The sequence below is a fragment of the Humulus lupulus genome, chromosome 6, assembly GCF_963169125.1.
Source record: "Humulus lupulus chromosome 6, drHumLupu1.1, whole genome shotgun sequence".
Lineage (NCBI taxonomy): Eukaryota > Viridiplantae > Streptophyta > Magnoliopsida > Rosales > Cannabaceae > Humulus > Humulus lupulus.
The window spans coordinates 5,988,986-6,000,433 of NC_084798.1; the positions used below are offsets into that span (position 1 = coordinate 5,988,986).

At 30.3% G+C, this 11,448-nt stretch overlaps 1 protein-coding gene and 1 long non-coding RNA gene across 2 annotated transcripts in view; both read right to left on the bottom strand.

Moving 5' to 3' along the window:
- Nucleotides 1–2,822, bottom strand: part of LOC133781527 (uncharacterized) — a 26,332-nt gene extending 23,510 nt beyond the window's left edge. The window contains exons 1-3 of the long non-coding RNA XR_009870142.1: nt 2,566–2,822; nt 1,831–2,109; nt 1,603–1,734 (exon numbers count right to left, since the gene is read on the bottom strand). This is a non-coding gene — a long non-coding RNA (uncharacterized LOC133781527). The remainder of the gene's footprint in view (nt 1–1,602; nt 1,735–1,830; nt 2,110–2,565) is intronic.
- LOC133784578 (B3 domain-containing protein LOC_Os12g40080-like) lies at nt 1,840–8,007 on the bottom strand. The gene is made up of 2 exons (XM_062223873.1): nt 7,756–8,007; nt 1,840–2,109 (listed from the first exon to the last, which is right to left on the bottom strand). The coding sequence occupies exons 1-2, from the start codon at nt 8,005–8,007 to the stop codon at nt 1,840–1,842; spliced, it is 522 nt and encodes a 173-aa protein (XP_062079857.1).
- Nucleotides 8,008–11,448: the final 3,441 nt, after the last annotated feature.

An 11,448-nucleotide genomic window follows, 5' to 3' on the forward strand; every position in this document is an offset into this window, starting at 1 on the left:
ATGATAGCTCTGGTGTTGTTGACATAAACAAACCATTTCGTTTTGAGGGTAACCATTTTAAAAGATGGAAACAGAAGATGTTATTTTTCCTCACAATCAAAAAGGTTAACACAGCTCTCACTACTGATAAGCCTACTGTATCTAAAAAGGAAGACAACGATGAAAAAGAGAAACAAACTAAGGCTTTAGATGCTTGGGTCGAAAATGATTTTTTATGCAAAAATTTCATTCTCAATGGTTTATCTGATGACTTGTATGACTATTATAATTCTGACCAAAATGCCAAGGAAATCTGGGACGCACTGCAAAAGAAGTATGACACTGAGGAGGCTGGAACCAAGAAGTACGCTGTCAGTCGCTACCTCAAATTTCAGATGACCGATGACAAGTCAGTGGAAGCCCAATCTCATGAACTTCAGAAAATCGCTCATGAAATAATTTCTGAAGGTATGTCTTTAGATGAACAATTTCAAGTTGCTGTGATTATTGACAAACTGCCCCCTGCGTGGAAAGATTTTAAAAATTTTCTCAGGCACAAAACTAAAGAATTTTCACTAGAAAGTCTGATCACTCGCCTTCGTATTGAGGAGGAAGCTCGTAAACAGGACCAGAAAAAAGAAGTGCTTGTTGTATCCAGCAACAACAACACTAACAAAAGGTCCACTGCGGTTCTGAAACCCAATGGGAAAATTTTCAAAAATCATAATCGAAAGCAGAACTCAAACCGCAACAATCAACCTCAGAATAATACTCAGAATTGGAACCATCAAAGGAACCAAAACAAACAGCAGCAAAACCCCCCTAATAATAAGAATGAACCTGCTCCATTTCTGTGCTTTGTTTGCAACAGACCAGGTCATATTGCACGCAAGTGCAGGAACAGGCCAAGCTTTGCTCCGCAGGCTAACCTGACAACTAAAGAGCCTCTCACGGCTATGATATCTGAGATCAACCTTGTTGGTGGATCAGAAGGGTGGTGGGTAGACAATGGCGCTTCTCGCCATGTTTGCTATGATCGGAAAAAGCTAACCCAGCAGAAAGTCGTTAAACGTTATTTATTATTATTATTATTACTATCAAGATGATAGTTATTCAATAACTTCGGGTCCCGTAAAGCAGCTTCAGATGAAACTTCAAGTACTCAATTTTTCCCCAGTTTTCTGACTGATATATATATAGTATACTTCTGGCAACTCATTCTCATATTTGTCTTATATATAACAATTGGCCTTAGTACTCACATATTGTGAAGAGAAGAGTAATAGAGAATAATTTATAACATAAGGAGAAGAAAACAATATATATATATTATTTGTAGAGAAGAAAGAAAAAAAAAAGTCTATTATTGTAGAAACCAAAACAGAACAGAAGCTGGAAATTTCATTGCAAATAGGATCAGAAGCTCCACTAGAAAAAACTTGATTGGTTGGTAATCAAGCTTACCTATTTTCAATATTTGTATCTAATAAAAGGGAGATATATAGACATATACTTAGTTTTATATAGAACTGGTTCATATTAACAACGTAAGACAACTGTACTTAAAATATGATATATATATACATATATATAATTAATCTTATGAGGTATCTTATCCCTTACTCATAGATTCATTCACCATATTTAGTTTTGAGTTTTAAAGCATGGCAAGTTCTCCATTATGCAGACATAATTCAAAAAACAACTCAGTAACTTTTCCCACTTCTCCTTTTGGCTTTGCTTTGATTCCACCAGCTGCATACACATAAATTTATGTTATAGTAACCAACCCAAAAATCTACACCACTTCAAATACCAAAATCAAAATTGAAAACGTTAACAAGTAATAACCTTGAGATTTTAGTCGGATGCATAATCAGCAGCATAGTCAATGAAAACCTTGAATACATTTTCGGATCTCTTAAGAAGCTCGAAAATGCAGACATCACCAACTTTCAAATAATTGTCCTTGGCAAAGACTTTCCAACCACAACTAAATTCAGCTCTCCTTTTGCTATAGTTTTTGTGCTTTATTTCAAATTTAACAGACCAAAATCCTCTGTTCGGAATCAAAAGAATGACAGAACCCTCATTCTTAAGGTGTTCCTTAGCAAAGTTCAATGGTACTGTCTGGAAATATACAAGAAAAATAGCTTATGTTACAATGGTCAAAACTCAGTGCAAAGAATATGGTGGTATTCATTCAATTCAAATCAGTAGACCAGTATAACTAATAAAGCTTATCACAAACAACAAAACCACTCAAGATTTGAAATCTTAGACATTCTTCAACAAAATACTATTATATTACAAATAAACTTGTAGTTAAAACACCACAAAAACAATATAATGAAAAGCTGCTAGCATGAGTTGTCTAGTAAAAGAGAGCCATAACCATAAACATGAAAGGATTAAGTTAATTTCAGACACTGTTACTTTTCTGCTGCTCCATGGGTTATACCAAATTAGAAATCAGAAATCAAAATATATATATATATATATAGAGAGAGAGAGACTGAAATAGAAATGTAACAGAGCACAGAAATTTAATAAACAAGAAACAAGAAAACAAAACAAAACAAAAACCTTGTGGTCCACTCATGGCGACGAGCATGAAGTAAGGGACGGAGCTTCTGGAGATCAAAGGTGTTCTGTCCAGATCTGCTGCGATAGAACCGTACGAAGTCGTCGTCGACTCGCCGCACTTTGTTATCGGCGGGAATTTTTTTCCGTCGACGACATTGTTTTATTGGGTTCTGTAACACACAAAAAATTCTGTTTGAGAGGGATGAGAAGTGAGACTGAGAGGAGGCGAAAGTTGCGGAGAGAGGAGAGAGGAGAGAGAGTGAGTCGCAGAGAGAGGAGAGAAGAGAGGGCTGGACACGTATATAATCCCCAATAATAATACCACTTTTATATTTACTAAAATAAAAAATAATTTGTATTGGAGATCTGAAATTTTACTTCAGCATGGCTCTCCCATTTTCCCATTTGATTTTGAGCTGAATCAATCTCGAATTTTAGAATTAGGTGACATAATATATTAATTCATATGTATAAGGTATATTGTTATCATAAAAACAAAATAATTTTTTTATTACTTGGATAAAATAGTGGACTAGTTAATATGATTTCACAAAGAATATCCATAAGGTTACACTTAAATAAATTTCGATCATTAAAACTCTATTATTTGGTCATAAATATTAACCCATTTTGTGGGAATATTTTAAGAAAATAATATAACCCCAAATATTAATTTTGGTGTTAATTAGTTCATTGATGCCAAACAATTTTTGTAATTTTGTCAAAAATGTCAAATTAGAACTTACATAACCAAAATCGGTTGGCCTAGAAGATATGTATTTGACCATGATATTGGTTCTCTATTACGTTTTTCTAATATCGATAACAAAAATATTATAAAATAAACAAAAAAAAAATATGACCAATTAACCTCATCACATACATAATTAAAAAAATAAATAATGATAATTAAGGATATAATAGTGCTGAAAAATCTATCTAAATATTCTAATATTTTGATGAATTAGTTACATCAGTTTCATCACCACTCTCCTTGATAAATACTCTCACTATCCTAATATCTTGTAAAAACATCTTCAATTCTCATTCTAATAATTTATAAAGATCGAAGAATCTTTGGTTTTTTGTTATGGAGATTTTTAAACTCTTATTATTATTTTCTCTGATACTTTGTTATGGTTTTCATAGTCATATCCATAATGTTGGTGTGGAAGCTTCTCATAATATATATCCAGAATATCAATCTCTGAATATTGAAGAAGTAAATCCAATCCATAGAACTGGATACCATTTCCAATCTCAGAAGCATTGGATCAATGGTAAGTGAATTTTATCTTTTATTGTCTTCAAAATTTATTTTTTCTAATTTATTTTTTCATTATAGATTTTCTTTACCACATATATATATCATTAATTCTTCAAAGTAATATATTTAGTGTTGAAAACTGATTATGAGTTCCCCTAGAAATTGTATGATATGCTTTATATATATATATATATTAATATTTGTTAAATATATATGATGATTGTAAATTAATGTAAATTATGATGATTAACCATGAATACTAAAATTGTGTTGAACCAACATCAAAATGAGGTAATTTTAACACCATATTGTTTTTCCAATCCAACCATAACACTAGAAATTACACAAAAAAATATATTCAACATTATTATATTCTCCACAAAGTACACATTATATCATTATATCATTTTATCTTACAAATTAAATAATATACATATTTTATATATAAAATATTAATATAAAACACAAAAACAAAACAAAAAAATTTGCCGTGGTGAACAGTGTCACATCAATAATGTCGTGGCACTGCTCATGTATACCATTTTCTAGTCCCATTGGAGTGATATATGGTGTAGGATCAACACCAAATTCGTGTTTTGCAGTCCCATGGTGGGATGAGCAACATTCAAATCAATCCAATTTTACTGAACCAATCAAATTCAATCCAATTACAAAAAAAATAAATATCTAATTACAATTGGAATGGATTTGAATAAATGGATTGAATTGGATTGGATAAGGATGTAAAAAGGGTGAGGACAAGTTTGTGCTTTGGTGTTTTGTAGTTCCATTGGAGTTGAATCAAATCAATCTCATTTGTTTTATTATTTATTAAAAGGAACAAGTTTGTGCTTTAATATATATATATATATATATATATTCCATTGTCAACCGTGTTCCATACTCAAAATAAATCCCATTATATTTATATATAGAAGTTATTAAGTAGTTTGAAGTAGTCACACTTCAATTATTTAATATTTGAGCGTGTTGCTTGGTGTGAAGGCAAATCAATATCTTTTACATTATATACGGTGAGTATATTTTTGTCTATTATTTATTTAAATAAAAGATTATTTTAAAAAAATTATATATTTTTTTTGTCTCTATTATTGTTACGACTAAAATAACATTTAGTCACAAAACTTTTATTACACTAAACCAATTTTGGTGCTTGAAGTTAGGATGGACAACATTCAAATCAATCCAATTACACTGAATCAATCAAATTCAATCAAATGACAAAAAATGGATATCCAATTACAATTGGAATGGATTTGAATAAATAGATTGGATTGAATTTGAATAAATGGATTGGATAGGGATGTAAACGGGGCGGGGCGAGGTTGGGAATGACTCCCCCATCCCCGCCCTTCCTCGGGGTCCGGGTCCCATGGGGTACCTGTTTAAAAAATGATTATTTTTTTCTTTCTAAAATTGATAAAATAAATTAAGATAGTTAATACTTTTTAATATAAAATAATTAAAAAAAATAATAAATTATACCAACAAGAAATATATGTTTTAATATAAATTATTTTATTATATATTTTTAGTAATATTTTTATTAAAAAATAAATTATTATAAAATTACAATGTAAATGGGGTGGGTTTGGGACGGGGGTCATGTCCCCCACGGGGACCCTATCCTGCGGATTAAGTTGACATCCCTAGATCGGATAGCGGATGACATTGTCAAAATCCAATTAAAAACTGATCAAATCCAATTACATATAATATATATTAACAAATCTAAAATGGTTTTTATTTCATTAAACATTACAAGAAAAATATTTTTTAGCGGCGACAATATTAGCGATGACATAAAGTCGCCCCTGATATTTCAAATATTAGCGGCGACAACGAAAATTCGCCGCTAATATATTATCAGATATTTTTTGTAATTTACTATATTATTAGCTAACTTTAAATAAATAAATAACTAAACAAATTAAAATATGATATTTTTGAGATATTTTACAATGAAAATTATTTAAAAATAATAAAATAATATGTTTTATAACTTACATAAAATTTAATTAAACTTAAACTTCACATATTAGAATAATATCATATTAAAAATATAATATAATATAATCTACTGTCAACTAGAAACAAACTTCTTTAAAAAAAAATTAGCAACAAACTTAAATTTAAAATCCATCTATAATATTAGTATTATATTAAACATATAAAATATAATCTCTTGGTGTCACTGCCAAATTAAAAAACTAGAACAAACATAAACTTAAACAAAATTAATTAATTAATTAATTAAAATAGGATATTTTAAAGATATTTTATGATAATTTAAATAATTAAATCATATTTATTTAAAAATAATAAAGTCATACATATGATTTTGTTTATCTTATATATTTGTGTAATAGTTTATTTTTATCAAGTGATTGGAGCTCATTTTCTTCATCAAATTCACCAAAAAAGACATCATTGCAAGTTACATTAGAAACTAAAAATAGTTAATGCATGTATACTACTCCATACTATGATGCTTTCTATTCGTATTTTATTCTATTATTAATTTCTTTTTAAATATTATTATAATTTATATATGTCATGTAGCGATGTAAATATATATATATTAATATTGTGTTTAGTTGTCATATGTTTAGAGATTATTGATATAAATATTTATATATACTATAAAACTGTAATTCATTCTATTATATATTAAAAAGAAAGTGAATCAATTTTTATTAAAATTATAGACAATGTTTTGCCTTAATTTTTTAATATATTTATGTCATACAATATATTAAACATATTTTATTTATTTTTATGGTGTTGTTTATTTATTTAATATTTATATGATAATTAAAATAATAATAAAAATAAATATATGTTTGAATAAGGATGTTTATAACTTTAAAATGATGCAAACGTGAATTGCACGTTATTTTTACCTAATATATATATATAAAAAATTAGATAAAAATTGATATTGGCGGCTCTCTTGTTGATTTATCATTGCCCACCTCACACATTAAATAACAACGTGTTATTTAGTTCAGTTGATAAGAAATTTTACAAAGTAAGATTCAAAAGTTTATTTAAGACTTGAAAATGATGTGATATTGAGTGAAGCTTGAAATTTTCTCATCACCTTTTCAAAGGTGAGAACTTTTTTTTTCTTCTTCATCAACGATTCCATCTGTTTCAAAAAAAAAAATTTCTCATCTTTTTTTTGCTCAACAGCATTTGTAGCTTCTATTCCTCAAGATCTGGTTGATTTAAAAAAAAATCAGCATATTTAGGTGAGTTGATTTTTTTTTTATTTTTCTTTCTAAATCTGTAACTCATCATACGTCGGGCGTCTGCAACCACTTGAATCAGTATCAGAAGTGGTTGTGGAAGCAGGTTACAAATTAGTGACTGTAACAGAAAAATGCTAAGTGATTAAACCAAATAACAAGTTAAAACCGTGGATAATAACCACTAATAGGTTCTAATAATTCATTTTCATACATAATATTATGTAATATAAATTTTTATTATAATATAATTTCCTTTGCAATTAATGCAGTTTATATTATTTATAAATTAATTAAATTATATAATTATAATATTATGATATAACTTCTGGTTAACCAATTAAAAGAACAAGACCATAAACATTATAGTTCACACTTTAGTGTGTAGATCACATATGATATTTTAGAAAACTCACATTATAAATTTATAATGATCAAAGAGCAAAAAAAGCATACATGGCAGGGGAATCAAGGAAAACAAATATTTTATTGCACCAAACAGAACACAAGTGATTCTCAAGAACTGGCAATAGTTTTGTACAGAATATATTTTAATATTCTCATCAGAGACACCTAATAAAAATTTCACCATCAGAGAAATATTATAGGGATAGTTGATCAAAATTTAAACTTGTGTACAGAACCTATTACTTCAAGAATAGCCAAGTAGACTTTAGGCTTGAAAATTCCATATTTAGAGTGTGTTTGCATATAATGGGACCTCAGAGGTGGTGGAATAGATGGGACCTCAGAGGTGGGAATAACAAGCTCTTCGAGACCAATATCTGAAGAAGGTGAAGCCACACAAGGAACTGATGATGTGGGACCCGAAGTGACACCATCTTCAGGTGCACTAGGACATGAAGAAGTAGCTGCTGCAGGGCTAAGTTCAGTACCAGCCATAGGAGAGTTTGGAAAAGCAAGCAACAGAAGGAGATTGAGGAGTGGAGGTGGACTCAAAATACAGAAATAATTCCCAAAAAAATAAATTATAGTTTATCATGGAAACCAAAACAAAAACCCAAACTTTGAAATTCATTACCCTATAATTAGTAATAAATTCCCAAAAAAAAAAACCCCATAGAGTATCTCACCCTTTAAAAGGACTTTGAAATTCTATGTTGAATTTGATAAATATAAAAGAGAAACTTAGCAACTCAAACAAACAATACAAAAAAACATATGTTAAACATAGGAATAAACGTTTATGACACACTGTTTTAGGAATAAAGATAGCAGTATTTCTGCTTCTGGGTTTGTTTGCTTAGTCATGTTATTTATAGTAATTTTATTATAGCTGGTCAATTTTATAAGTTTTCTCTGATTTGGTTTGTCGCTTATTGTAGACTTTGATTGAAATTTGCTCTTTTTGTGATATGATTTTGGTTGGAATTTTTGAAGGTATGTACTCTGGTTTGGTTTGTTAGTTATCATCCACGCGAGCTAAAGAATTTTGTTTGCCTCTAAATCTTCAAATATTTCACATCTAAACTGATGGAATTAAAAAGAAACTCAGCTGATATGATAACTACGCGAAGCAATCAATTAATATGGCTACATCTAGTAAGTTTAGATAAACATCTCAAATGTTTCATATGGTTTTTTTTTTTTCCTCCTAATTCATTATTGCAATGTTAGAGTCGTTATACTTTCTGTTTGGTTACTTAAGGTCAATTATGGGAAAGAGAAAAGAAAAAATACTGAATTCTATCATCAGCTAATATGTAAAGCATAAATTATAAAGGGAAAGAATCAAAACCTTGAGTGAATTATAAGAATGCCATACCTGGGCTCAAATTCCTTGATTTCAGCAAGCTCACTCCCACAAGTATCTGTCTTGCACTTTCCTTCTTTCTGTGCAAGGTATATCACCACTGCATTCTGCTATTTGCTCCCATGGTTAGACGAATTTTTTAGTCAACATTGTTACAGCATAAGTACTATATATATGCTTATATATTGAACTGGTAATATTGTGTCTTCATGACCTGTTTTTGCAGTGTTTTACAACCATTACTGGCTACCTTTCTATATGATTGAGTGCAGATTGCATGCGTTTTCCTGCCATGTTGCTTTGGTCATAAGTGTTTTGTTATCGTATATTTTCACCTAGTTATCTGTCTTGTGAAGGGTTTGTGGACCTTTTGTTGTTTAATAATGGCAGTTCCAGAGATAATCTTCCTTTAAAAAAAAAATTACTGGCTACCTTTCATTCCGCTTGGGGTAAGATTAAAACTTCACCAAACTATATTTATACTTGTTTTATAACATATATATTTGTCTTATTAGCCTTACTCAAGACACCAGTCCCTAACAATCTACCTACAAATACCCAAAAAACAGTTCATCTTAAAATCAGTCAAATTGTAGACAAAAGTAGAACAAGTTATCTATGAACAAAACTAAAATCTGGGAATTTTGAGAGTAAGCACCACAGTACTGTACTTTGAAATTTTATAGAATAACACAAAGGTAGATACAGAGAAGCTAAAAAAGAAAAAAGAACGAAAGAAACACAAATGAAAGATACTTAATAGAAATTCCGATCTTGATTTCTGCCCATAGCTTTACCGTAATTTCTTCTTCTTATTCCTTTACAATACAAAGACATACAATGGTACAACATGAGTCAATACCCTTACAAATTCACATTTACAGAGAAGAAGCCCCAAATAACCAAACCCATTATCAAACCCATAACAGAACTTAACTATTTCCCACATATAATAAATTCACCACAAAGAACAACCAAATATGCTAATGCTGGAAAAATCACCAAATCTGAAAACAATGTCGTTTGAAAGAGATGCTTACCCAGATTTGCCTAGACACCGGAAGTTCTTGCTTCCCCAAATCTGCCCAAAAGTTACGCCTTTGCCGTGCCCAGAAAATTAATGAGATGCTCGGATGCAGAGACAACAATGTTTGTCTCGTTCGGCGCTTCGTTGACAGGGACGACGATGCAGATGGAGGAGGGAAGAAGATGGAGTGAGTAGGACAGAGTAGCAGCAGAAGAAATTGGGGAAAAAAGAAGAAGAAGAAATCGGAAAAGAGAAACAAATTCAGAGGAAAAATAAAATAATATCTTTAGTTTTTTTTTACTTTTATTAAATAAAATCTTATTATAAAATCAATTTCTTTAATTTCCTTTTGGCCCCAAATTTCAAAAATCATCTCTATTGAGTCATTTACTAAATTCATTTTATTTTTAAAAACCCCATTTATAATTAAACAATATTTCAATCCAATCATCTTGACTAATCAAAATTCTTTCTTTTAATCCCAAATATTATAATTAAATCATAATTTATTTTAAATCTCACAAATTTTAGGATAAACCTTTCATCCAATTAGATATATATTATTATTTATCCAAATAAATGATAATATAAATGAAGAGGAAATATTTCTTTATAGTCTCAAAATTGGTATTGATTAGAAAATTTGTATTGTATTAGATAACAGTTAATCTAGTGTTTATAAAGGCTCCACAATTTATTGAGAAGTGGGAAAATGCAAGATTAGTGTTCAATTGGAGGTCGGAACTCCTTAATCACACCATTTGACTACTAAAAGTCAATCTTCCCTGATTCTATTTGAATAGCAAAGGATCTTGATCTCCAAAAGCAAGATCACATCATTGATCTAGTGTTTATAGGCTCTAAAATTAGTTTTGAAGTGACATATTATGACATTGATGCTGGATTGCCGGCCTAAGTCCCTAATTGCACTATTTGACAACTAAAAATCAACTTTTGCGCACTTTAGTGGTGCAGTAAGCTATCTTGATCTTCACTACCGAGATTACACAATTGATCTAGTGTTTAGAGGCTCCAAAATTGATTGAGAAGTGGGAAAATATGATATCGTTGTTTGATTGGAGGTCGAAACTCCCTAATCCCACCCTTTGACTACCGAAAATCAACTTTCGCTGACTTTAGTTCTCTAGTGAGGGATTTTGATCACCAAGAGCATGATCACACCATTGATCCAGTCCCCAATCGATGATACTAATGTATTGGAGGCTGAAAGTCCCCAATCGCTTGCTATGACAACTTAAAGTCAACTTTTGCATACTTTAGTCGCTTGGTAAGCGATCTTGATCACCGATACCAATATCTTACTGCTAATATTGTGTTTAAAGACTCCAATTTTTTTGGTGAATTAAAAATACAACATTGGTGTTTGATTGGGGGCCAAAACTCTCTAATCGCGTCATTTAACTATTAAAAGTGCACTTTCGCTCCCTTTAATTATGTGGTAAGGGATCTTGATCACCAAGACCAAGATTACACCTTGAACTAGTGGTGCAAGGCTCCAAAATTAGGTCATGTGCGAGGAAAT